Raw genomic sequence first — 27943 nt, 5'->3', positions numbered from 1 at the left:
TAGAGACCAGAGCGTGCGCATTGTCAGCTAAAGCTTTCGGTGAACAGTGAGCATGCGTACCACATCTGAAGTTCGTAAATTGAAATTGAACATGCGTAATTAATCTTTCTGAATAGGAAAAAAAAATACACAACAAAACTCTCCTTTTATGGAACATGCGCATTCGTTCTCAATAGCTTTTTCGTGTTGAAAATGAGCATGCGCATGGTGAGTAAGTTGGTCTGAAATTTGAGCAGGATAGAAGCGTCTGGTCGGCGTTTGGTGGTGAGTCGCATAAGTGGGGAACTCTTGGGGCCGGTGTGGAACAGCAGACCTTTTGGCTTTGTTGTTTATTAGTTCTGTGGCCTTGGAAAAGTCAATAACCGTTCAGAGCCTCAGTTTCCTTATCTGTAAAATGAGGATAATTGTATACCTACTTTGCAGGTTTGACATTTTAAGTACAGAATCTATCTCTCAACCCACGACTCATTTCCAGTAATGCATAGATCTGATGTGAAGTCTTTATCAAAAATTGTCTCTTTTCCTAGGTAAAAATAATGAGAACCTGCTCTAATATTTCTTTTTCTTTCTTTTTTAAATAGAGACAGGGTTGCCCAAGCTGGTCTGTAATCCTTGGGCTCAAATGATCCTCCCGCCTCGGCCTCCCAAAATACTGGGATTACGGGCGCGAGCCATTGCGCCCAGTTAATATTTCATCTGGTTTTCTTCCTCCAAGCTCCATCTTTCTTGCTGTCCTACCTGAGTTAAACACAAAATCTTTCTTACAGGTCTTACTAAAGTTACCAGGCTAGGCTAGTGGAGAAAATGTAAGTCATTTTTTAGAAGAGAGAAAATTAATGTTAACTTAATGTACAATGTTGAGCTCACATCTGCATTTTACATGTCTAGGTGGTGTGAAGCCTGGTACTAATTCCTTCAATCAGCATTTGTTTTGTCTTGTTTTTCTTTCCTTTTTTCTTTTCTTTTTTTTTCTTTTTTTTTTTTTTTTGAGACAGGAAGATGTCACTCTGTCACCCAGGCTGGAATGCAGTGGCAAGATCTTGGCTCACTGCAGCCTTGACCTTCCAGCCTCAGGTGATCCTCCCAACTCAGCCTCCCGAGTACCTGGGACTGCAGGCACACACCACTACACCCAGCTAATGTTTGTGTTTTTTTGTACAGACACGGTTTTGCCATGTTGCCTAGGTCGGGAACTCCCATGCTCATGTAATCCTCCCAACTCAGCCTCCCAAACTGCTGAGATTACAGGCGTGAGCCACTGCGTCCAGCCTCTTTTTTTCTTTTGTCACTCCTCGGCTGAGGAGGTTTTATTTCAAATGTACGTTTAGGAAAAAAGTGAGTACAAATCAGGTTTTGGAAACTATTGAGCTGTGTATGAATGGATTCAGGTATAGTAAATCACAAATCTCAAAACCATATAGAGAGTAAGAGAGGAACTCCCTTGAATGACTGGCTCCTTAGACAACACAGCTGATTCATCTCCAACATTATATACGTATGTGGCATCTTAAAATTACTTTTAATTGATGTATAATTAACACATATGACATTTTATTTGTTCTGATTAATAATGTAGTGATTCTCAAAGCCTATTTTTTTTTTACAGGTTGTTCACTTTTTTGAGATAATACACCTAGTTTGTGGTTCAGCATGTCAATTGTAACAGTGCAACTTGGTCAGTGTGGCAATCAAATTGGTTTTGAAGTTTTTGATGCTTTGCTTAGGGACTCGCACAGTTCCCAGGGACTCTGCTCTAAGAGAGAAAATGAGGCATATCAAACATCTTGCAAAGAAAGATTCTTCAGTGAGGAGGAGAATGGAGGTAGGTGTGGCCCGCAGTTCTCTCCTTTACTCTGACATAACCAACCCCTTCAAAGCCGGGCCGTCCACATGGTTGTCAATCCCCATTCCTTCCCATCTCACTAGGGAATGACTTTGTTTTTGCTTTTCGTTTCTATGTTAATAATCTTTGCCTTTCCAGTAGCATTTTCCCCTCCACATGCTCAGATCTCACCAATTTAAAACCAGCCAACCAAAGCTCATCTCTTGACTATGGCTTTCTTTTTCCTTCTTATCTCTTTGCCTTCTCATCTAAGATTCTCAAAAGAGGACCCTGCTTAACCAGGCCTAACCCTGCTTCTGCCTCATAGCATCATTGAAGCTGCTCTAAGAAAAGTTTCCAGTGACCTCGGAATCACCAGATCCAACTACTGTTCTTCTTTTCTTTTTTATCTTTTTCTTATAGAGACGGGTTCTTGCTACACTATGTTGCCCAGGCTGGAGTGTAGTGGCTATTCACAAGTGTCAGCCTCCTGAGTACCTGGGACTATAGGTGCATGCCACCATGCCTAGCTCTCTTTCTTTTTTCTTTTTTTTTTTTTTGAGACAGAGTCTCACTCTGTCACCCAGGCTGGAGTACAGTGGCTCAGTTTGGGCTCACTGTAACCTCCACCTCCTGTGTTCTACCAATTCTTATGCCTCAGCCTCCCAAGTAGCCGGAATTACAGGTACCCACCACCATGTCCACCTAAGTTTTGTATTTTTAGTAGAGATGGGGTTTCACCATGTTAACCAGTATGGTCTCAATCTCCTGACCTCGTGATCTACCCACCTTGGCCTCCCAAACTGCTGAGATTACAGGTGTGAGCCACCGCGCCCAGCCTCTTTATTTTCTTAATTCACTTCTCTACTGCATTTGATAACAGTAACGTATAAAAACTCTCTCCAACCGGGCACAGTGGCTCACGCCTGTAATCCCAGCACTTTGGAAGATCAAGGCAGGCAGATCACTTGAGGTCAGGAGTTAGAGACCAGCCTGGCCAACAGGTGAAACCCCATCTCGACTTAAAATACAAAAATTAGCTGGATGTGGTGGCACATACCTACAATCCCAGCTACTTGGAGGCTCAGGCAGGAGAATCACTTGAACCCGGGAGGGGGGTTTGCAGTGAGCCGAGATCACTCCACCACACTCCAGCCTGGGAAAAAACAAAGCTGGGCACGGTTGCTCCCAGCAGTTTGGGAAACTGAGGCGGGTAGATCACCTGAGGTCAGAAGTTTGAGACCAACCTGGCCAACATGGTAAAACCCTGTCTCTACTAAAAATACAAAAATTAGCTTGAATATGGTGGTGCACACCTGTAATCCTAGCTACTCAGGAGACTGAGGCAGAAGAATTGCTTGAACCCGGGAGGCAGAGATTGCAGTGAGCCAAGATAGTGCCACTGCACTCCAGCCTGGGCATCAGAGCTAGACTCCATCTCAAAAAAAAAAGGCCAGCTGTAGTGGCTCACGCCTATAATCCCAGAACTTTGGGAAGCTGAGGCAGGCAGATCACAAGGTTAGGAGTTCGAAACCAGCCTGACTAACATGGTGAAACCGCATCTCTACTAAAATACAAAAAGTTGGCTGGGCGTGGTAGCACATGCCTGTAATCCCAGTTACTCGGGAGGCTAAGGCAGAAGAATTGCTTGAACCCAGGAGACAGAGGTTGCAGTGAGCCAAGATAGAGCCACTACACTCCAGCCTGGGTGACAAAGCGAGACTCTGTCTCAAAAAAAAAAAAAACTCTCTCCTTGAACCTCCTTCTCCTTAGTCACCCCACTTTACTTCTCTAGTTGTTGCATCTCAGGCTCTCCCCTGTCCTCACTTGCATAGTTCTTTTTGGGCAATTTCAGTCACTCTCATAGTTTGCTACATTTATTACATCTGTGACTTTCAAACCTCTAGCCCAGCCTCTCTTCCAAGCTGCAGGCAGATTAGTGGATATCTCCATCCACGTCTCATATGAACCTCAAACTCAACATCTCTATACCCAAGGCATTCATTATCGTTCCTTGTGCTCTTGCTGCATACATACCATCAAACAAGATCTGCTTTTTTGACCTCCTATATACTCCTTAAAACTGTTCTTCCCTTTCCACCTTCACTGACATTGCTTTAGTTCTGGCTTTTGTCCTTTCTTACCTGGACTATGTCAAGACACTCCTTTTAGGATTCCTTGCCTGGAGTCTACTGTCTATCACATCCATCCTCCATACTGCTGTATTTAAAAAGACATCTAACAGCCGGGCACGGTGGCTCATTCCTGTAATTCCAGTGTTTTGTGAGACCAAGGTGGGAGGATTGCTTGAGGCCAGGAGTTCAAGACCAGCCTGGACAACAGAGCAAGATTCCGTCTCTCCAAAATAAAAAATAAAAATTAGCTGGGTGTAATGGCACATGACTGAAGTCCCAGCTACCTGCAAGGCCAAGGTGGAAGGATTGCTTGAGCTCAAGAGTTTGAGGCTGCAGTGAATTATGATCAGCAGACATCTATTCCTCGCCTGCTTAAAAATTTTCAGTGGTTTATTATGGCCTAAAAGATAAAGTTCAAGTTTTTCTAGCATTGCCTACAAAGATTTCCAAGATTGAGCCCTACCTGCTTTTCATCTCCATCCATCACTTCTGTTCTTTCCTCCATCCTCTGCTCCAACGATTCTGAGCTGGATGTTGTGCCCATGGTATTTTGTACCTCTGAATATGAGGCTCCTTTGGTGTGGATTGGTTTGGTCATATCATATCATGTTGCAGTGTTATTAAGAGTTGATGTGTTTATCTTTCCTGCTAGTCTTTTTTTTTTTTTTTTTTGAGAAAGAGACTCCCTCTGTCACCCAGGCTGGAGTGCAATGGCATGATCTCACCTCACACTGCAACCTCTGACTCCTGGGTTCAAGCAATTCTCATGCCTTAGCCTCTTGAGTAGCTGGGATTACAGGCACATGCCACCACGCCTGGCTAATTTTGTATTTTTAGTAGAGTCAGGGTTTTACCATGATGACCAGGCTGTTCTCCAGTTCCTGGCCTCAAGTGATCCACCTACCTCAACCTCCTAAAAGGCTGGGATTACAGGCATGAGCCACCACGCCCGACCTCCCACCTGTCGTTTCTAAGGCTGGTTTGACATCTTCATCTCCATATTCCGAAGGCTGGTTTGATGTCTTCATCTCCGTATTCCCAACACAGTCCGTGGTACATCATAAGCATTCAGCATATGTTTGTAGACCTGAGCCAGGTACTTTTTTAGGCCCACACTGATTCAGCCTGCTTAGCAAATGCTGGGCTTGGTGAACATCTGCATATGCCTGCTGCTGCCTACTGGAATTTCTAAGCAGTATGGCAGCTCTTTCTATCCTCAGCCCCTGGATTTTTTTTTTTTTGGACTTGGACAGTTACTTATGCTCTGAGTTACCTAAATAAGACATAAGAAATCTTTTTTTCTTTTGATGTTTTGTTTTTTTTTTCTCCTCTAGTTCCAATTGCCCGGGCTGTTCTTGTTGACATGGAACCCAAAGTTATCAGTCAAACGCTGTCAAAGGCTGCCCAGTCTGGCCGATGGAAATATGGTCAACATGCATGCTTCTGTCAAAAACAAGGTTCTGGAAACAACTGGGCATATGGGTAAGAATAATTCCTTGTGATTTTCAGTTTAGTGACAGCTACATAGTCAAATAATAGACAGTAAAGTTAGAATTGTACAGTTGATATACCAAGCACATAATCTTGAAATTCCTGTTTTAGATTTAAAATTTGATTTTACCCAGAAGAAACTGTCATTCCATCTCTATGTCTGTGCTTAAGGTACAGGTAATGTTGAAATCAAGGATCCCTTTCAGCAGAGTTTTTCATCTTCTTCACTGTCATGTGGCAAACTAACTTACCAATACGATATCCATATCTGGCAGGTATCTCAATGATAGAGAATACTACAAAATGGTAGTTCCCAAACTTTGCTGCACATTAGAATTTCCTGGGGATCTTTGGGAAAATCCAGATGCCTAGGGCTCACTTTGAGAGATTCTGATTTAACTGGTTTAGGGTAAAGCCCTGATGTTGGGTTTTTTTTGTTGTTGTTGTTTGTTTGTTTGTTTTTGAGACAGAGTCACTCTGTCACCCAGGCTGGAGTGCAATGGCACGATCTTGGCTCACTGCAACCTCCGCTTCCTGGGTTCAAGTAATTATTCTGACTTAGCCTCCCGAGTACCTGGGATTACAGGCACATATCACCATGCCTGGCTAATTTTTTATATTTTTAGTAGAGATGGGGTTTCACCATGCTGGCCAGGCTGACCTCAAACTCCTGACCTCCTGATCCACCTGCCTTGGCCTCCCAAAGTGCTGGGATTACAGGTGTGAGCCACTGTGCCCAGCCTAATGTTTTTTTGTTTTTTTTTTTTTAAGATGGAGTCTCATTCTGTCACCTAGACTGGAGTACAGTGGCGCAATCTCGGCTCCATGCAACCTCCATCTCCTGGGTTCAAGCGTTCTCCTGCCTCAGCCTCCCGAGTAGCTGAGACTACAGGTGTGTGCCACTATGCCCAGCTAATTTTTGTATTTTTTTAGTAGAGACAGGATTTCACCCTGTTGGCCAGGCTGGTCTCCAACTCCTGGCCTTCAGTGATCTTCCTGCCTCGGCCTCCCAAAGTGCTGGGATTATAGGCATGAGCCACTGTGCCTGGCCTGATGTTGGGATTTTTTAAAGGTTCCTAGGTGGCTTTAGTGTGCAGCAAAATTTTTTCTTGTTTTTTTTTTTCCCCAGACAGAATCTTGCTCTGCCACCCAGGTTGGAGTGCAGTGGCGCCATTTTGGCTCACCTCAACCTCTGCCTCCTGGGTTCAAGTGATTCTCCTGCCTCAGCCTCCCAAGTAACGGGAACTACAGACATGCCACCATGCCCAGCTAATTTTTGTATTTTTAGTAGAGACGAGACTTCACCTTGTTGGCCAACCTGCTCTGAAATTCCTGACTTCAAGTGATCCACCTGCTTCAGCCTCTCAAAGTGCTAGGATTACAGGCGTGAGTCACTGTGCCTGGCCATGTGCAGCAAAGTTTGAGAACCACTGCTTCAGGACTGTTGTTAGGATTAGTAAATATTATACTGTATCATAAACTTGTAGAACCACCTGGTATTGAAAGCCCCAGCTAAAGGAATGGCCCATACTCATGCCTGTAATCCCAGCAATTTGAGGGGACAAGGCAGGGGGATCAGTTGAGCCCAGGAGTTCAAGTTCAGCCAGGCAACAAAGGGAGGCCCTGTCTCTACGAAAAAAATTATAAAAAGAAATTAGCCAGGTGAGGCCAGGCATGGTGGCTCATGCCTGTAATCCCAGCACTTTGGGAGGCCCAGGTAGGTAGATCACTTGAGGTCAAGAGACCAGCCTGGCCAAGATGATGAAACCCCATCTCTACTAAAAATGCAAAAATTAGGCCTGGCACAGTGGCTCATGCCTATAATCCCCGCACTCTATGAGACCAAGGCAGGCGGATCATCTGAGGTCAGGAGTTCGAGACCAGCCTGACTGACATGGTAAAACCCCATCTCTGCTAACAAAAATAGAAATAATTAGCTGGGCATGGTGGTGAGTGCCTGTAATCCCAGCTACTCCGGAGGCTAAGGCTGGAGAATTGCTTGAACCCAGGAGGCAGAGGTCACAGTGAGACAAGGTCATGCCATTACACTCCAGCCTGGGCATCAAGAACAAACTCCATCTCAACAACAACCAAAAAAAATTAGATGGGCATGGTGGCCTGCGCCAGTGGTCTTAGCTCCTCAGGAGGGTGAGGCAGGCGAATCACTTGAACCCACGAGGCACAGGTTGCAGTGAGCCAAGGTCACGTGATGGCACTCCAGCTTGGGCAACAGAGTGAGACTCTGCCTCAAAAAAAAAAAAAAAAGAAATTAGCTGGGCAGCCGGGCATGGTGGTTCTCACCTGTGTTCCCAACAGTTTGAGAGGCCAAGGCGGGTAGATCACTTGAGGTCAGGAGTTTGAAAGCAGCCTGGCCAACATGGTAAAACCCTGACTCTACTAAAAATACAAAAGTTAGCTGGGCGTGGTGGCCTGTGCCTGTGGTCCCAGCTACTTGGTAGGCTGAGGCATGAGAATCACTTGAACCTAGGAGACAGAGGTTGCAGTGAGCAGAGATCCTGCCACAGCACTCCAGCCTGGGCAGCCAAGCGAGACTCCATGTCAAAAAAAAAAAAAAGAAAATTTTCAGGGATGGTGGCGTGTGCTTGTAGTCCTAGTTACTCGGGAGGCTGAGATGGGAGAATTCCTTGAGCCTGAGAGGTCAAGGCTATAGTGAGCTGTGATTGTGCCACTGCATTTCACATTGCTCTCCAGCCTGGGTGACGCAGTAAAACCCTAACTCAAAAAGGAAAAAAGAGGCGGGGTGGGGGGTACCAGGCACAGTGGCTCATACCTGTAATCCCAACACTTTGGGAGGCTGAGGTGAGCGGATCACTTGAGGTCAGGAGTTGGGAACCAGCCTGGCCAACATGGGGAAACCTTGTCTCTACTAAAAATAACAAAAATTAGCCAGGTGCACACCTGTAGTCCCAGCTACTCGGGAGGCTGAAGTGAGAGAATCACTTGAACCCAGGAGGCAGAGGTTGCAGTGAGCCGATATGGCACCCCTGCATTCCAGCCTGAGCGACAGAGCGAGACTCCATCTCAAGAAACACAAAAACAAAAACAAAGAAGGAGAAAAGGAATAGCCTACAAAAGAGAGCTTTTGGAGGAAGATTAAAAGAAGTTGCTCACTGGGTACAGTGGCTCATGCCTGTAATCACAATACTTTGGAAGGCTGAGGCAGGAGAATCGCTTGAAGCCAGAAGTTCACAACCAGCCTGGGCAGCATAGTGAGACCCTTTTTTTTTTTTTTTTTTTTTTAAAAAGGTTGTTGCCAATGGGTACAAAAATACAGTTAGATTGAAGAAATATGTTCTAGTATTCAATAATACAGTAAGGAAATTATGGTTAACAATAATTTATTGTATATATACCTTTCATGAGAGTTTCTTCACTTCCATAGTTTTGAAAAGACATCTCAGGGCCGGGCGTGGTGGTTCATGCCTGTAATCCTAGCACTTTGGGAGGCCGAGGTGGGTGAATCACCTGAGGTCAGGAGTTCAAGACCAGCCTGGCCATCATGGTGAAACCCCATCTTTAAAAAAAGACATCTCTATCCTGTATCTTTTTCTCTGCGTTACGTATCTGTAAATTAAGAAGTGTTTGTGTTTGTTTCTTTTGCCATTGCATAGTTACTCTGTTCATGGACCCAGGCATGAAGAATCTGTAATGAACCTAATCCAGAAGGAAGTGGAGAAATGTGACTCTTTCAGTGGTTTTTTCATCATAATGAGCATGGCTGGGGGCACAGGATCAGGGTTAGGAGCTTTCGTTACACAGAATTTACAAGATCAGTATCCAAACTCATTGAAAATGAATCAGATTATTTGGCCTTATGGAACTGGTGAGGTACGGACATGTTAATTGAAAAGTTTATGTTTTATATTCTTTGCAGTAGAAATAAATGTGGGTAAAAGATTGCTCTCACCCTTTCATTGGAAATGGTATATTATGGCTTCCATAATGGTTACATAATATGGTACTTTCATGAGTAATTCATTTAACTTTTCTTAAACTTTTTCAAACAAACAAGGTATCCTTTTTAAAAATTTCAGAGGCCAGTTGTATTGGCTCACACCTGTAATCCCAGCACTTTGGGAGGCAAGGTGGGCAGATCACGAGGTCAGGAGATCGACACCATCCTGGCCAACATGGTAAAACCCCATCTCTACAAAAATTAGCTGGGTGTGGTGGCGCAGGCCTGTAGTCCCGGCTACTCAGGAGGCTGAGGCAGGAGAATCACTTGAACCCAAGAGGTGGAGGTTGGAGTGAGCCAATATGGTGCCACTGCACTCTAGCCTGGCAGCAGAGCAAGGCTCCATCTTAAAAAAAAAAGCCGGGCACAGTGTCTCACGCCTGTAATCCCAGCACTTTGGGAGGCTGAGGCAAGCAGATCACCTGAGGTCAGGGGTTCGAGACCAGCCTAACCAACATGGAGAAACCCTGTCTCTACTAAAAATACAAAATCAGCTGGGTATGATGGCACATGCCTGTAATCCCAGCTACTTGGAAGGCTGAGGCAGGAGAATTGCTTGAACCTGGGAGGCAGAGGTTGTGGTGAGCTGAGATTGCATCATTGCACTCCAGCCTGGGCAACAAGAGTGAAACTCCATCTCAAAAAAAAAAAAAAAAAATCAGAGAATGGTTGGGCACAGTGGCTCATGCCTATAATCCCAGCACTGTGGGAGGCCGAGGTGGGCAGATCACCTGAGGTCAGCAGTTTGAGACCACCCTGGCCAACATGGAGAAACACCATCTCTAGCAGAAACATAATAATTAGCTGGGCATGGTGGCACACACCTGTAGTCCCAGCTACTTAGGAGGCTGAGGCAGGAAAATCTCTTGAACCGGGAGGCCAAGGTTGCAGTGAGCAGAGATGGTGCCACTGCACTCCAGCCTGGGCAACAGAGTGTGTCTTATCTCAAAAAAAAAGAAAAAGAAGAAGAAACAGCATGAAGAGATTGAAAAATTTGTCCAAGGTCATATAGCTAGAAAGTGACAGAGCCAGGATTTGAACCCAGGCAGGATGCCTTTAGAACCTGTAATCTTAACCACTATTCTCTCCTACCTTTCTTATTTTTGACCTTTTTCTCTCCAGGTTATTGTTCAGAACTACAACTCTATTTTGACACTTTCTCACTTGTACCGATCTTCAGACGCCCTCCTTGTTCATGAGAATGATGCCGTCCATAAGATCTGTGCAAAACTGATGAATATCAAGCAGATCTCCTTTAGCGACATCAATCAAGTCCTGGCACATCAGCTGGGAAGTGTGTTCCAGCCTACTTATTCTGCAGAAAGCTCATTTCACTACAGACGAAATCCACTAGGTAGTTGTTCCTCTATATGTTATTTGTAGGAAAGCCTTATGTTCTGAAAGCTTCAAAGTTTATTCTTTCTGTCTCCTCCTCTGCCTGAAGATACACTTAGGTCTTGCTCATCTCAAAATCCTTTCTTCAGACCTGTTAGTTCTCTGACTGTCTTACTGAAAAACTTTGAGAAGTTGCTAAATTTCCCAAAAGGGCAGTAAGTATCCACTGCTCTTCTTCAGGATTCTTTCTCTCTCTCTCTCTTTTTTTTAATAGAAACCATATTGATGTGTAACTCACATAGCATGCATTTCACCCATTTAAAGTGTACAGTGTATCAGTGATTTTTTTTTTTTTGTAGAGACGAGGTTTCACCATGACCAGGATGGTCTCGATTTCCTGACCTCGTGATCCGCCCACCTAGGCCTCCCAAAGTTCTGGGATTATAGGCATGAGCCACCACGTCCAGCCGACTTTTTTTTTTTTTTGCTTTTATTTTTAGACAGAGTCTTATTCTGTTGCCCAGACTGGAGTACAGTGGTGCAATCTTGACTCACTGCAACCTCCACCTTCTGGGTTCAAGCAATTTTCCTACCTCAGCCTCCCAAGTAGCTGGGACTACAGGCATATGCCACCATGCCCAGCTAATTTTTGTATTTTTAGTAGAGATGAAGTTTCACCATGTTGGCCAGGCTGGTCTTGAACTCCTGCCTCAAATGATCCACCTGCATTAGCCTCCAAAAGTGCTGGGATTACAGGCGTGAGCCACCACGCCCGGTTAGCATTTTCTGAGTACAGCAGCCAGACTGAACTCCAGCTTTGCAGTTTTTAAAAACATAAGTTAGATCCTGTTGCTCCCCTACTCAGAACTTTCCTGAGGTTTCCTGTCTCACCCAGAGTTGTCATTGTGGGCATCAGCATTGTGTTTGGAGATTGAGAATTCAGAGAGGTCTGAGTCTGCCATCTGGCGTGACTTTCCATAGTTGTGCTCTGACAGAGAAGGTAAGGAGTGGGGTTGGTCCAAGACTGGGATTTTGCCAGAAAAAGGAAGACCAATTGAAAGGCAGGAGCTCCATGGATTAAGGTCTCAAGGTTTAAGAATGGTTAAGGTAGGCTGGGTGTGGTCTGGCCTGGCCAGATGGCAGAGCCATACCTGGCTCATGTTAACTTTCATATTAATAGGTTTTAATTATCACCTAACCAGATACAATATATAAAAATCTAGTAACATTCCTAAAAGAATATTTAGTGGGCCGGGTGCAGTGGCTCACGCCTGTAATCCTGACACTTTGGGAGGCCAAGACAGGCGGATCACAAGGTCAGAAGATCGAGACCATCCTGGCCAACATGGTGAAACCTCATCTCTACTAAAATACAAAACATTAGCAAGGCATGGTGGCACGCGCCTGTGGTCCCAGCTACTCAGGAGGCTGAGGCAGGGGAATCGCTTGAACCCAGGAGGCGGAGGTTGCTGTGAGCCGAGATCACACCACTGCACTCCAGCCTGGGAGTGAAGAAAAAGAATATTTAGTGAACAACATAGAATGATAAGAAAAGCGTATCAGTTCTGATGTTTACTTTGTTTTCCTGGGGTTTACCTAAATATTTCATTCACATTTCCAGTTATTCAGATTCTGAATTGTAGTTTCCTTTTTGCCAAAGTGTATTTTCTCACTTATACTCAAATCGATGCTAACGTGAAGCAAAGATGTGGTCTGTAATAGACATTGTCTCTGAAATTATATTAAGGATTAAATATTTCTGGTCTGAGAAGAGAAAATATTTAGCCCAGAAAACCTTCAAATCATGGTTATGTATAGACCATTGGCAACAATGTGGAATAAAAAAATTTAGTTCAAGGCCGGGCACGATGGCTCACGCCTTTAATCCCAGCACTTTGGGAGGCCAAGGCGGGTGGATCACGAGGTCAAGAGATCGAGACCATCCTGGTCAACATGGTGAAACCTCATCTCTACTAAAAATGCAAAAATTAGCTGGGCATGGTGGCGCACGCCTGTAGTCCCAGCTACTCGGGAGGCTGAGGCAGGAGAATTGCTTGAACCCAGGAGGCGGAGGTTGCACAGTGAGCCGAGATCGCGCCATTGCACTCCAGCCTGGGTAACAAGCAAAACTCTGTCTCAAAAAAAAAAAAAAAAATTTAGTTCAGATATATTTTTTTTCTTTTCTTTACAGGAGACTTAATGGAGCATTTGGTTCCCCATCCTGAATTCAAGATGCTGAGTGTTCGTAACATTCCTCACATGTCTGAGAACTCATTGGCATACAGCACATTTACATGGACTGGCCTCCTCAAGCACTTGAGACAGATGCTCATTTCTAATGCAAAGATGGAAGAAGGTAAAGAGTATTCTGGCTGGGTGCGGTGGCTCACGCCTGTAATCCCAGCACTTTGGGAGGCCGAGGCAGGCGAATCATGAGGTCAGATCGAGACCAACCTGGCCAACATGGTGAAACCCTGTCTCAATTTAAAAAATTTTTAATTTAAAATTTAAAAAAGAATATTCCAAAAATATGCAGCCCACAAGCTGGGAAAAATTCCTGTCCTGGAGTCTCAATATAAACTGGCACGGACCAGTTAAAATAATAGTCTCTTCTTCTGGCTAGCGAGGCTCCCGCAGAAACTCCCCAGGACATCCTAGGAAGGCTTCTTAATCACCTTAGTTTTATTACCAAAAGACATTTCAATTGAGTGCCACATTTTTTTGTAATTTTTTAAATTTTAATCAAAGTAATAAATGAACATAGTTTAAAAAATCAAGTAGCCAAAACTCATTTAAATATATACTTAAATCCAGCTGGGCACAGTGGCTCACACCTGTAATCCCAGCACTTTGGGAGGCCGAGATGGGGGGATCACTTGAGGTCAGGAGTTTGAGACTAGCTTGACCAACATGGTGAAACCTCATCTCTACTAAAAATAGAAAAATTATCTGGGCATGGTGGCAAGCACCTATAATCCAAGCTACTGTGGAGGCTGAGGCAGGAGAATCGCTCAAACCCAGAAGGTGGAGGTTACAGTGAGCCGAGATTATGCCATCACACTCCTGCCTGGATGACAAGCAAAACTCTGTCTCTGTGTGTGTGTGTGTGTGTGTGTGTGTGTGTGTGTGTGTGTGTGTGTAAAATTTACTATTATAATTAATAGTAAATTATATAATAATATATATATTATTCACAGTAGAGCCTTGTACTGTGTACACAGATTATATTTTATTTTGTGTACAATTTATTTTTCCCTCCTGGAGTTGTTAGTCATTATATTTATTTGGTAGATATTCTCTGTATCTATCACTAATTTATTCTGAAACTTTTCTGTAAAAAATGAATCCTTTCTCTGCAAGGTGCGATGGCTCACACCTGTAATCCCAGCACTTTGGGAGGCTGAGGCAGGCAGATCATGAGGTCAGGTGTTCGAGACCAGCCTGACCAACATGGTGAAACCCTGTTGGGTATCTAAAAATACAAAAATTAGCTGGGCGTGGTGGCCTGTGCCTGTAATCCCAGCTACTCAGGATGCTGAGGCAGGAGAATCAATCACTTGAACCCAGGAGGCAGAGGTTGTGAGCTGAGATCGAACCACTGCACTCCAGCCTGGGCAACAGAGCGAGACTCCATCTCAAAAAAAAAAAAAAGAATCCCTTCTCAGATGTGGTGGCTCACACCTGTAATCTCAGCACTTGGGGAGGCTGAGGCAGGAGGATCACTTGAGACCAGGAGTTCAAAACCAGCTTGAGCAACAAAGCAAGACTCCATCTTTTAGAAAGTGATTTTTAAAAATTAGCTGGGCCTATAGTCCTAGCTACATAGGAGAGTGAGGCAGGAGAATCCCTTGAGCCAAGGGGTTTGAGTTTAAAATGAGCTATGATCATGTCACTGCACTCCAGCTCGGGCACAAAAAAAGACCTCTTTCTCAATATGTTTAAACCCATGAGGTCATTGATTACTTCCATTATCTGCTTAGAGATATCTTTCTAGAAGGCCTTTGTCTTCCAATTCCAATCTGGACTGACTGCTCTCCAGGCTTGATAAGCAGCCAGCCCTGGCATCTCTCTTGCCTCATCCTGTGTTATGGCTGTGCCTCCTAGATTTCAGATCTGCTTTCTTGGTTTATTCCCTCATATTGATGGACCATACTTTCCAGGAGCTCCCTAAGAAAAAGTACAAGGAAAATAAAGTGTTTGAGGCTCTAAGTAGCATCATTCTGTTCTGCCATTGCATTTGAATGAGAGTTTGGCCAGGAGTAGGATTCTAGGTTGGTAATCCTTTTCACTGAGTATTTCAAAGGCATTGCTCTGTTATCTTCCCCCTTGCAGTGCTGCTGTTGAGAAGTCTCATGTCGTTCTGATTCCCAATCCTATTTTGTTATCTCTTGAAGCTTTTAGTATTTTCTCTTTGTCCCCAGCATTCTGAAAGTACTTGGTGTGGGTCTTTGGTTTATCTCCGTAGAATGTAAGCTTTATTATCTATTTAGTTTACTGTTGCATCTTTGGAGCCTGGAACAGTAAACGCTCAGTGATTGATTATTTGCTGAGTATGTTGCTCTGGGCACTGAATGGAGCCTCATGGACATTGCAGACTTGTGTGGTTTTCACAGTAAGGCGATCTGCCTGGCCATTTTATTGCTGGGCTTCCAAATATCATACTTAGCGTATCTTATCTCTTGATCAGTTGCTTCCTCCTCCATCTCTTTCCTGAACACATGACAAGCCTGGCTGCCAGCCTTTACAGAGCTGGATGGAGAAGACATAGGCTGTCAACCTTCCCTGTGAAACCAGTGACCTGGTTTTCCAAAAGGTTCTCTGCAGGGCTGTGCTTGGTGTCACTGAAGCCAGAGCCTCTGAGGTTTAGCCTTTTGACAGCAGAAACCTTCTTCTAGGGTGGAAGAGCTTACTCCCCCTGCAGCAGGGAGTGGGGAAGGGGCTGTCACTGCTTCTCAAAAAGATTTTCAGTTAATCCTCCTGTTTTCTTTTTTTTTCTTTTTCTTTTCTTTTCTTTCGTTTTGTGTGTGTGTGTGTGTGTGAGATTGAGTCATCTTGGCTCACTGCAACCTCTACCTCCTGGATTCAGGTGATCCTCCTACTTCAGCCTCCCAAGTAGCTGGGATTACCAATGTTCACCACCATACCTAGCTAATTTTTGTATTTTTGTGTTTTTTTTTTTTTTTTTTTTTTGAGACAGAGTCTCACTCTGGCTCCAGGCTGGAGTGCAATGGCACAATCTCAGCTCACTGCAACCTCCGCCTCCCAGGTTCAAGCAATTCTCCTGCCTCAGCCTCCCGAGTAGCTGGGACTACAGGCGCATGCCACCACGCCCAGCTAATTTTTTTGTATTTTTAGTAGAGATGGGGTTTTACCATGTTGGTCAAGATGGTCTCGATCTCTTGACCTCATGATCCGCCCACCTCGGCCTCCCAAAGTGCTGGGATTACAGGTGTGAGCCACCGCGCCCAGCCTAATTTTTGTATTTTTAGTAGATTCGGGGTTTTACAATGTTGGCCAGGCTGGTCTTGAACTCCTGACCTCAAGTGATCCTCCCACCTCAAATTCTGACCTCAAGTGCTGGGATTACAGTCATGAGCCACCGTGCCCAGCCTTTTTGCCACCTTGAGAAGTGTCTGGTCTACTTCCAGGACCTCAACTGTGGGCAGAATTTTTAGCTTTTTCTTGTGGAGTCAGTAACCACTAGTTCATTTGCTTTCCAGCTTCCCAAATTTTGTTGCTGTTAATCTTCTCTCTAGTTCCCTTTTTTTCTTGTTTATGCTTATCCTTTTATTGATTAAGCAGGATCTAGGGAGAGGGTGGCAGTAAACTAATATGTTCAGTCTGTCATGTTTAACTAGAAATCACTAGTAGGTATTAATTGCATAAGTTAGGTTTTTATACTATGAAAGTAGATTTTCTCAAAATTAATTTGTAATATCTTACGGATTTTAGATTATAGTGCCAGAAGTTTGGAGATAAGTAGAAAGTTCACATCTAAAAGTAGTGCTTCCTGAATTTTTTGGCAATAGCACCTGTTTTTCTAGCAATACCTGTTAATACCACAAGGAACACAGTGTTCCTCAGAGTCTTGTGAGACGTGCTGCTCTGAGCTCTCTTAGGTCAGTAAACCACAGTTTGCTGAGTTATTTTCCCATATAGAACTTTAGGGTGTCAACATGTTTTCACAGTTGTATAGTTTGAACATATAAATGTTTTCATACACATGTATGAATAGTATATGAATAAATATATTTATGGCACAAACCAGGTTGAAGGATCTAGTTTTATAACTCTTTATATATTCTCTGCGCTGTGGAAAGGTTTTGTTTTGTTCTGTTTTTGAGATGGGGTTTCACTCTGTCACCTAGGCTGGAGTGCAGTGGTGTGGTCATAGCTCACTGCAGCCTCAAACTCCTGGGCTCAAGTGATCCTCCTATCATAGCCTCCTGAGTAGGTAGGACTACAGGTATGTACCACCACACCTGACTAATTGTGTTATTTCTTTTATTTTGTAGAGATGGGGTCTCACTATGTTGCCCAGGCTGGTTGGTCTTGAACTCCTGGTTTCAAGTGATCCTCCCACCTTAGCCTCTCAAAGTGCTGGGATTACAGATGTGAGCCACCGCACTTGGCCTCTATGTAAAGATTTACCCCATTTCTATCACCATCAGTATCTGTTTCTACATGTTCTACCATCAGGGAGAATGCGTGATCCAGGAGGGAGCAAGGCGGAAGTTAATGCTTTTTTTTTTTTTTTTTTTTTTTTGAAACAGAGTCTCGCTCTGTCACCCAGGCTGGAATGCAATGGCATGGTCTCGGCTCACTGCAACCTCCACCTCCCGGGTTCAAGTGATTCTCCTGCCTGAGCCTCCTGAGTAGCTGGAATTACAGGCTCCCGCCACCATGCCCAGCTAATTTTTTGTATTTTTATTAGAGGCAGGGTTTTACCATGTTGGCCAGGCTGGTCTTGAACCCCTGACTTCATGATCCACCTGCCTCAGCCTCCTGTAGTGCTGCGATTACAGACGAGCCACTGCGCTCGGGCACCTTTTTTTTTTTTGAGGCAGAGTCTCACTCTTGTTGCCCAGGTTGGAGTGCAGTGGCACAATCTTGGCTCACTGCAGCCTCCAGCTCCCAGGTTCAAACTATTCTCCTGTCTCAGCCTCCCAAGTAGCTGGGATTACAGGTGCCTGACACCACACCCAGCTAATTTGTGTGTGTGTGTTTTTAGTAGAGGCAGGGTTTCACCATGTTGGCCAGGCTGATCTCAAACTTTTGACCTCAAGTGATCTGCCTGCCTTGGCCTCCCAAAGTGGTAGGATTACAGGCTTGAGCCACTGCTCTGGCCTTGAAGTTAATGCCTTTTATGAGCTAGCTTTGGAAGTATTTCTGCAACATCCATTTGGTTAAGGTCAGCCCTCTCCAGTATGAGAGCATACTGCCCAAGGGCTTGAATACCAGGAAGCATAGATGATTGGGGTCATGTTGGAGGCTTATAACTGTTCTCTGCCCTGTCTGTGATAAGTCATGTCCTCCCACATGCACAGTACACTCCTCCCATCCCAAGGCCCCCAAAAGTTATATCCCATTAGCACATTGGTCCAAAATCTTTTCCTCCAAAAGCAGCCTGGATTTATACTCCTCAGGTGAGATTTCTCACTCTGTCACCCAGGCTGGAGTGCAGTGGCATGATCACAGCTCACTGTAGCCTTGATCTCCTGGGCTTAGGCAATCCTCCCCACTGAGTTTCCCAAGTAACCAGGACTACAGGTGCATGCCACAGATGCCAGACTAATTTTCGTTTTGTTTTGTTTTGTTTGAGACAGAGTCTCGCTCTGTCACCAGGCGCCAGACTGGAGTGCAGTGGCACAATCTCGGCTCACTGCAACCTCCACCTCCCAGGTTCAAGCAATTCTCCTGCCTCAGCCTCCCGAGTAGCTGGGACTACAGGCACGCGCCACCATGCCCAGCTAATTTTTTTATTTTTTGTATTTTTTTAGTAGAGATGGGGTTTCACTATGTTGGCAAGGATGGTCTCAATCTCTTAACCTCGTGATCTTCTTGCCTTGGCCTCCCAAAGTGTTGGGATTACAGGCGTGAGCCGCTGTGCCCGGCCTAATTTTTGTATTTTTTTAGAGGCAGAGTCCACTATGTTGTCCAGGACTGGTCTCGAACTGCTGGGCTCAAGAGATCCTCCCACTGCAGCCTATCAAGTGCTGGGATTACAGGCGTGAGCCACCACAACCAACCTAAGATTTCTTGAGTATAGCCCTTTGAATATAATTTTTTGCCCCAACAAACTCTAATGGAATAGGCATAGGAGAATTGGTAGATCCTCCCTTTGAAACAGAGAAAATGATGCCTGTAGTCCCAGCTACATGAGACAATAAGGTAGGAAGATTATTTGAGCTCAGGAGTTCAAGGCTGCAGTGAGCTATGATTACACCTGTGAATAGCCACCGCACTCCAGCCTGGGTGACATAGGGAGACCCTGTCAAAAAAAAAAAAAAAAAACATTAAAATACACATACCACAAGACCATTTTTCTCCTTTTGTTCAAAGCCATTTATAAAATCTCTTGCTTTCAGGCTAGTCACAGTGGCTGACTCCTGTAATCCCAGCACTTAGGGAGGCCAAGGCAGGTGGATCATTTGAGATCAGAAGTTCAAGACCAGCCTGGCCAACATGATGAAACCCCGTCTCTACTAAAAATACAAAAAAATTAGCTGGACATGGTGGTGCACACCTCTAATCTCAGCTACCCAGTTACTGGAGGAGACTGAAACAGGAGAATGGCTTGAACCCGAGAGGTGGAGGTTGCAGTGAGCCAAGATCATGCCACTGCACCCCAGCCTGGGCGACAGAGTGAGGCTCCATCTAAAAATAAATAAATAAAATCGGGGCCAGGCGCGGTGGCTCACGCCTGTAATCCCAGCACTTTGGGAGGCCAAGGCGGGTGGATCACGAGGTTAAGAGATCGAGACCATCCTGGTCAACATGGTGAAACCCCGTCTCTACTAAAAAATACAGAAAAATAAAAATTAGCTGGGCATGGTGGCGCGTGCCTGTAATCCCAGCTACTCAGGAGGCTGAGGCAGGAGAATTGCCTAAACCCAGGAGGCGGAGGTTGCGGTGAGCCGAGATCGCGCCATTGCACTCCAGCCTGGGTAACAAGAGCGAAACTCCGTCTCAAAAAAAATAATAAAAAATAAAAATAAATAAATAAAATCTCTTGCTCTTTTTTTTTTCTTTCGGTAGGAATTGATTGGCAAGTACGGCCTCCTTTATCAGGACTTCCTCCTCTTGGTAAAATGTATCTCAGCAAAGACCTGCATTTTAACACTTCCATTGCTAACTTGGTCATTCTTCGTGGGAAAGACGTGCAAAGTGCAGATGTGGGTAAGAAATTAAGATGAAAATTAAGATGTACATTTTGTACATGTACATGCTTTATGATACAATTTTTTTTTTTTTGAGATGAAGTCTCACTCTGTCACCCAGGCTAGAGCGCAGTGTTATGATCTCAGCTCACTGCAACCTCCGCTTCCCGGGTTCCAGTGATTCTCTTGCCTCAGCCTCCTGAGTAACTGGGACTACAGGTGTGCACTACCACGCCCAGCTAATTTTTGTATTTTTTAGTAGAGACGGGGTTTCACCATGTTGATCAGGCTGAACTCGAACTCCTGACCTCATGATCCGCCCGCCTTGGCCTCCCAAAGTGCTAGGTTTACAGGCATGAGCCACCACGCCTGGCCAGTACAAATGGTTTTTTAAAAGTTCTTGTATTGGCTACTTGGGAGGCTGAGGCAGGAGAACCACTTGAACCCTGAAAGCTGAGATTGCTGTGAACTGAGATCACACCACTGCACTCCAGCCTGGGTGACAGAGCAAGACCCTATCTCGGGAAAATTAGAAAAAGAAAAAACCTCCCTGTATTTATTCTTTAAGAACAAAAGTAATAAGTATGTGTTTTAGTGGCAAAATTTGACCATGGTTTCAGTTAGTATGTGACTAGACACCAATATAAAAGTGATTTAAACAAGATAAAAGCATAATTCCTTCAGCCAGGCGTGGTAGCCACACGCATGTAGTCCCAGTTACTTGGGAGGCTGAGGTAGAAAGATAGCTTGAGCCTAGAAGATCAAGGCTGCAGTGAGCCATCATTGTGGTACTGCCCTCCAGCCTGGGCAACAGAGCAAGACCCTGTCTCTATTTAACAAAAAAAAAAAAGAATTGTATTCTGAACATCTGGCTACCCTCACCCTTACCTTACCATCTAGTTGCCTCCTTATAGTCATAGAAATGAGCAGAGAAGGGCCTGCCTCCTTATCTTTTCTGGTTTTTTTTTTTTTTTTTTTTTTTGGGAGACGGAGTTTCGCTCTTGTTACCCAGGCTGGAGTGCGATGGCGCGATCTCGGCTCACCGCAACCTCCGCCTCCTGGGTTCAGGCAATTCTCCTGCCTCAGCCTCCTGAGTAGCTGGGATTACAGGCATGCACCACCATGCCCAGCTAATTTTTTGTATTTTTAGTAGAGACGGGGTTTCACCATGTTGACCAGGATGGTCTCGATCTCTTGACCTCGTGATCCACCTGCCTCAGCCTCCCAAAGTGCTGGGATTACAGGCGTGAGCCACCGCGCCCGGCCTGTTTTGTTTTTTTGAGATGGAGTTTCGCTGTTGTTACCCAGGCTGGAGTGCAATGGCGCGATCTCGGCTCACCGCAACCTCTGCCTCCTGGGTTCAAGAAATTCTCCTGCCTCAGCCTCCCAAGTAGCTGGGACTACAGGTGCATGCCACCATGCCCAGCTAATTTTTGTATTTTTAGTAGAGACGGGGTTTCACCTTGTTGACCAGGATGGTCTCGATCTCTTGACCTCGTGATCCACCCGCCTCGGCCTCCCAAAGTGCTGGGATTATAGGCGTGAGCCACCGCGCCCGGCCCTTGTTTTGTTTTTTGAGATGGGATCTTACTCTGTCACCCAGGCTGGAGTGCAGCCTCCTGAGTAGCTGAGATTATAAGCCTACACCACCATGCCCAGCTAATTTTTGTACTATTAGTAGAGGTGGGGTTTTCCCATGTTGGCCAGACTGGTCTTGGACTCCTGGCCTCAAGTGATCCACCTGCCTCAGCCTCCCAAAGTGCTGGGATTACAGGTGTGAGCCACTGCACCTGGCCAGGCCTGCCTCCTTTTCTGAAAGTCCCATATCACACTTGAATTTCTATCCTATTGACTGGGGCTGAGTTCTGTGCCATATCTCACTGCAAGTTCAGTTAAAGTTTATGGGGATTGATACTAAAGAAGGGGTGAACGGGAATTGCTAAGGAGCAGGAATTGTTAGAAAACCACTGGTATCTGTGACAAGCATTTTGTTACAAATTTTTCAGGAAGTTGAAAGAATATTATTCTATTTTTTTTTTTTTTTAATTTTTTTTTTGAGACGGAGTTTCACTCTTGTTACCCAGGCTGGAGTGCAATGGCGCGATCTCGGCTCACTGCAACCTCCGTCTCCTGGGTTCAGGCAATTCTCCTGCCTCAGCCTCCTGAGTAGCTGGGATTACAGGCATGTGCCACCATGCCCAGCTAAATTTTTGTATTTTTAGTAGAGACGGGGTTTCACCATGTTGACCAGGATGGTCTCAATCTCTTGACCTCGTGACCCACCCGCCTCAGCCTCCCAAAGTGCTGGGATTACAGGCTTGAGCCACCACGCCCGGCCTCTTTCTTTTCTTTTTTTTTTTTGAGACAGAGTCTCACTCTGTCACCCAGGCTGGAATGCAATGGCACAATCTCAGCTCACTGCAACCTCTGCCTCCTGGGTTCAAGTGATTCTCCTGCCTCAGCCTCCTGAGTAGCTGGGATTATAGTCGTGCGCCACCACACCCGGCTAATTTTTGTAGTTTTAGTAGAGACGGGGTTTGACCATATTGGCCAGGCTCATCTCAAACTCTAGACCTCAAGTGATCTGCCTGTCTTGGCCTCCTGTAGTGCTGGGATTACAGGTGTGAGCCATCGCGCCTGGCTGGAAGAGCATTATTCTTAATAGCTTTGTTTTTCTATGGCAAGTTTCTGGGTTCATTTTATCATGACTTCAGCAAGTATCATGTTTGCTGCTTCATATTATGGTACAAAGAAAACCAAGGCCCAGCATAGTGGCACATATATGTAATCCCAGCACTTTGGCAGGCTAAGTCAGGGGGAAAAGGATAGGAGTTCAAAACCAGCCTGGGCAACATAGCAAGACTCCATCTCTACAGAGAATTTTAAACGTTAATAAAGTATAGTGGCGCACACCTTTAGTCCCAGCTAGGAAGACTAAAGCAGGAGGATTACTTGAACTCAGGAGTTTGAGGATTCAGTGACCAATGATGGTAGTGCCACTGCACTCCAGCCTGGGCGACAGAGTAAGACCCATTATCAAAAAGAAAAAAGAAAACCAAACAATCTAGTCCCTGTAATGCCCCTTAGAGAAAGAACAAATAATCATTTAAAATAGGGCCAGGCATAGTGGCTCACGCCTGTAATCTCAGCACTTTGGCAGAGGTGGGACAATTACTTGAGCCGAGAAGTTTGAAACCAGCCTGGGCAACATAGTGAGACCCCATCTCTACAGAAAATGAAAATATTAGGCATAGTGGTATGTGCCTGTAGTGAAAGCTACTTGGGAAGCTGAGGTGGGAGGATCACATAAGGCCAGGAGGTGAAGGCTGCAGTGAGCTGTGATAGCACCTCTGCATGCCAGCCTGGTGACAGACAAGATCCTGTCTCAAGAAAACAAAAAATTAGCATTATTTTACTTTTAGATAAATGATCCGTATTCATTGTATAGAAAAGAAAGGGACCACTCTGGTTTCTCTTCAGATCGCATAAATCTTTTACCTTTTACTAAAGATTTCCTTGGAGAGGAACAATTCTGGGTCTTTATCCAATTTTTTGAGACCTTGTTTCAGCAAGGCCATTTAAAAAAAAAAAAAAAAGAAAGAAAGAAAAGAAAAGAAAGGGACCAGTGCAGTGGCTCATGCCAGCACTTTGGGAGGCTGAGGCAGGTGGATCACTTGAGACCAGCCTGGCCAACATGGTGAAACCACATCTCTACAAAAAATACAAAAATTATCTGGGCATGGTGGCATGCCCCTGTAGTCCCAGCTACTCAGGAGGCTAAGGTGGGAAGATTTCTTGAGCCCAGGAGGTAGAGGTTGCTGTTACTTGGGAGGCTGAGGCAGAAGGATAGTTTGAGCTCTCAGAGTGGGCAACAGAGTGAGACCCTGTCTCAGAAAAAAAGTTTTTCACACCTTTCGTAAAAGTGTTAAGAAGAATGCACACCACCATGTACAGCTAATTTTTTCATTTTTAGTAGAGATGGGTTTTACTACATTGCCCAGGCTGGTCTCGAACTCCTGGGCTCAAGCAGTCTACCCTCCTCGGCCTCTCAAAGTGCTGGGAGTCACCACGCCAGCTAATGCTAGTTTTACAAGACAAAATAAAAGATTTCTGATGAAATAGACAAGAAAGTATCTGTTTATTCGTTTTCACAATTACTAATTTATGCTATAAAAAGATGGCTTATCTTGTTTTTACTCTAGAGGGATTTAAAGATCCAGCTCTCTACACTTCCTGGTTAGAGCCTTTTAATGCTTTCAATGTGTGGAAAACCCAGCGGGCCTTTAGCAAATATGAGAAGTCTGCAGTGTTGGTCAGCAATAGCCAGTTCTTAGTAAAACCACTTGATATGATTGTGAAGAAGGCATGGAATATGTTTGCTTCAAAGTAAGTATAAAATAAGTCTACAAACCTTTCTAATCTTTAAGCAGATACTGTAGTGTTAAAGCATGAGGTAGGATCTGCAGGAGTGATGGTTACTACTTTTCAGGTGTGAAGGTGTGAAGCTTTGGGCACGTGACTCAGGCTTCATTTCCTGATCTGTGTAAGGAGGTCGTAACTGAGGGAATTTCTGGTGAGGGTTAGGTAAGATGATCCTGTAGAACAGCCGGTACAGTGCCTGGCTAGTAAATGCTCAATAACTGTTTGATGTAATTAAAGTAGAATTTCACTGTGAAGCAGGGACAATAAGGTAGTTTTCAAAAATAAGATTTGGCCAGACGCAGTGGCTCACACCTGTAATCCCAGCACTCTGGGAGGCCAAGGTGAGCGGATGACTGGGGTGAGCAGATGACCTGAGCAAGACCAGCCTGGGCAACATGGTGAAACCCTGTCTCAATTAAAAATACAAAAAATTAGCTGGGCATGGTGGTGGACACCTGTAATCCCATCTACTTGGGAGCCTGAGGCAGGACAATCGCTTGAACCCAGGAGGCAGAGGTTGCAGAGAGCCAGGATTACGCCATTGCACTCCAGCCTGGGGAAAAAGCGAGACTCCATCTCAAAAAAAATTTTTTTAAATAAGATCTGGCTGGGTGCGGCGGCTCATGCCTGTAATCCCAGCACTTTGGGAGGCCGAGGCGGGTGGATCACGAGGTCAAGAGATCGAGACCATCCTGACCAACATGGTGAAACCCCGTCTCTACTAAAAAAATACAAAACTTAGATGGGCATGGTGGCACACGCCTGTAGTCCCAGCTACTCGGAAGGCTGAGGCATGAGAATCGCTTGAACCCAGAAGGCAGAGGTTGCAGTGAACCAAGATCATGCCACTGCACTCCAGCTGGAGCAACAGAGCAAAACCCTGTCTCAAAAAAATAATAATAAAGAACATTTGGGGGGTGGGTGGGATTGGGAGGACCACCCTGGCATAACTATAAATTAAATATTCTGGGGGCACCTGGGAGGCTTCACTTTATTCCTAGAACTGGATTGATGTGTTTTCTCGTTTCAAGCCTTACATGAAACTTCAGGCACTTTTCAGAGTTTACACTCAACATGGGGTGTTATGTCTATACTGGGTAGATAGCCAAATCTGAACGTGCTGCTCTTTCCTTGCTGCCTCTTCTTGCCAGTTTCTTGGACACTAAAACATCAGGGAGCTTGACATAAATTTTGAAAGTTCGCTAATCTTTGGAGTAAACAAAGCAAATGTAAGACTTCTAAGACATTCTGTGATCTTTTTTTTTTTAAAGACGGAGTTTCAAAAAAAAAATTAAATAAATAAAATAAAATGAATAAAAAGATGGGGTTTCACCATATTGGTCAGGCTGGTCTCGAACTCCTGACCTCAGGTGATCTGCCCGCCTCAGCCTCCCAAAGTGCTGGGATTACAGGCATGAGCCACTGCGCCCAGCAAGATTCTGTGATCTTTGCATGTTCATGAGCTAGAAAACGTCTGTTTATTGTTTAAGAGTTACTCATTTGCCTGACATTTTTTATTTTGTAATTTCTGGGTTTTTTTTCCACCAGAGCCTACATTCATCAGTACACAAAATTTGGAATTGAAGAAGAGGACTTTTTAGACAGTTTCACGTTGTTAGAGCAGGTTATTGCCAGTTACTGTAATCTGTGATCTGGAGCAGTGGGGAAAGTACCTTAAGGCATTTTCGGACTAAAATATTTTCAGTACTATTTTCTCTGTAAAGTTTTCAAAGTTCCATTCTGTTAAAGTAACCAGGTAGAATGCTGAGTCTATTCTGTATACGATGCCCACAGAAAAGGAAGACAACTTTTTAAATGGAGAATAGCATGTTTTCAATGAAAACATCCACTTGGTATTTCATTTATAAGAAAAAATGGTGCTTTATTAAAGAACTTTGGGAAAACATTTTGCCGAAATGTGGGGACTCTGGAACTAGCCAAGAAAATGGAATATTCTGTTTGTCTACATGTTCCTAAATCTTGCCTCTTTACTTCAGAAATAACTCACAAAGCATGAACCAAACTGTCACAGCATCATTTCAAGCTAAGGAATTGTAATTCTCTACTTAATATATTCATGCTTGAAATGAATGCTTTGAGCCACAAGAGGGAGATGTTGTCAAATCCTACAGTGTGACCATGTATTTTGAATGTTCTGTAACAGGGTAAGAGTTTCTACTCTAAGAAGCTATTTAAAAATAAATGTGAGGATTTTGGTAATAAATGCTTATGCTTAAGTACAAAAGTAAATGTGTACTTAGTGTGCTTTTCTTAAACTTTTTGGGCATGAAAAAATTGGGTCAGGGCCGGGCGTGGTGGCTCATGCCTGTAATCCAAGCATTTTGGAGGCCAAGGCAGGCGGATCACCTGAGGTCGGGAGTTCAAGACCAGACTGACCAATATGGTGAAACCCCGTCTTTATAATAAAAAAAAGAAAGAAAGAAAGAAAGAAAAAATTGGGTCAGATTTTGTTTTGGATCTTGGAATGCAAGAGCAGAAATTGGTTTTATGCAACTGTTGCTTTAAAATTACTTATAATGGCCCGGGCAGAGTGGCTCACACCTGTAATCCCACCACTTTGGGAGGGCAAGGTGGGAGGACCACTTGAGGCCAGGAATTTGAGACCAGCCTGGGCAACATAGTAAGACCCCCATCTCTACAAAAATTTTTTTAATTAGCTGTCTGTGGTGGCATACACTTGTGGTCTGAGCTACTCTGGAGGTTTGGGTGGGAAGATCACATGAGCGGGAGGTCAAGGCTGCAGTGAGCTGAGACCGTCCCTCTGCACTCCAGCCTGGGTGACAGAATGAGTTGTCTCATTAAAAAAAAAAAGGAATGAAATTACTTATTGGTATTCAGCTGGTATGGATGATGGTTATATGCTTTTCAATAAAAGGGGTAAGGATTTTCACCTAAATTTTTCATAAGTTGAGAAAATTATCACCAAGGAAATATGGTTACTTGATGAAATTGACACATAGGATGTGGTTTCACCCAAGACAAAACATGCTTAGAAATCGACAGCTGAGTTTGAAGGGAATGTTGTATTTCCATAAAACACATCACATGCAGTGTATTAACAAATGTAAAAATGAGAAATAGGAACATTTGCCCTTTCTGCCAAATCTACTAGTAGTGACTTTTATATGGAAAAATGACAGTTCACAGCTTCACTGGTTCTTCCTTTTCTTTCCATATGGAAATGATTACCTTTTTGCTGTTTTTCTTATCAACTGTTGCTATGATTTAAAATACTGAACCATATCTTATTTCTAAGGAATGTAAAAAGTGGTTGGTCTGTTCTGCTGCTAAAAGGCACACCCCACTGCTGCATTTCGTCAACCCAAGTATACTTGAAAAATAATTAGATCATAATTTTTAC

General features: G+C 44.4%; 1 protein-coding gene and 1 non-coding gene across 5 annotated transcripts; both read left to right on the top strand.

Annotated features, from left to right (window-relative positions):
- The first annotated feature begins 24 nt into the window (after nucleotides 1-24).
- On the top strand, nucleotides 25-26811 carry TUBD1 (tubulin delta 1). Of its 4 annotated transcripts, none has more exons than XM_064378419.1 (9): nucleotides 26-207; nucleotides 1607-1822; nucleotides 5292-5439; nucleotides 9081-9297; nucleotides 10547-10778; nucleotides 12951-13115; nucleotides 20018-20158; nucleotides 24342-24525; nucleotides 26110-26811. In XM_064378419.1, the coding sequence occupies exons 2-9, from the start codon at nucleotides 1651-1653 to the stop codon at nucleotides 26210-26212; spliced, it is 1362 nt and encodes a 453-aa protein (XP_064234489.1). In that variant the 5' UTR covers nucleotides 26-207; nucleotides 1607-1650; the 3' UTR covers nucleotides 26213-26811. The 4 variants fall into 4 exon arrangements, with proteins under 4 accessions (XP_064234490.1, XP_064234491.1, XP_064234489.1 ...); XM_064378418.1 differs by having other exon boundaries at nucleotides 26-264; XM_064378420.1 differs by lacking the exon at nucleotides 1607-1822 and having other exon boundaries at nucleotides 25-264.
- Nucleotides 23600-23715, top strand: LOC135275814 (U5 spliceosomal RNA). Its single transcript, XR_010343385.1, has one exon. It is a non-coding gene; the product is annotated as a U5 spliceosomal RNA (small nuclear RNA).
- Nucleotides 26812-27943: the final 1132 nt, after the last annotated feature.

Source organism: Aotus nancymaae, unplaced genomic scaffold, assembly GCF_030222135.1.
Source record: "Aotus nancymaae isolate 86718 unplaced genomic scaffold, 86718_ANA_hifiasm-v0.15.2.pri h1tg000018l, whole genome shotgun sequence".
In the NCBI taxonomy this organism is placed as follows: domain Eukaryota; kingdom Metazoa; phylum Chordata; class Mammalia; order Primates; family Aotidae; genus Aotus; species Aotus nancymaae.
This window is presented reverse-complemented; position numbering and strand designations above follow the sequence as displayed.

What these genes read in the sequence shown, in the direction of transcription:
- TUBD1 (XM_064378419.1), top strand. Translation starts at nt 1,651, where the DNA reads ATGTCAATTGTAACAGTGCAACTTGGTCAGTGTGGCAATCAAATTGGT. An exon ending in CAGTGAGGAGGAGAATGGAG is followed by an intron (nt 1,823 to 5,291) that starts GTAGGTGTGGCC and finishes TTTCTCCTCTAG; the next exon opens with TTCCAATTGCCCGGGCTGTT. An exon ending in GGAAACAACTGGGCATATGG is followed by an intron (nt 5,440 to 9,080) that starts GTAAGAATAATT and finishes GCCATTGCATAG; the next exon opens with TTACTCTGTTCATGGACCCA.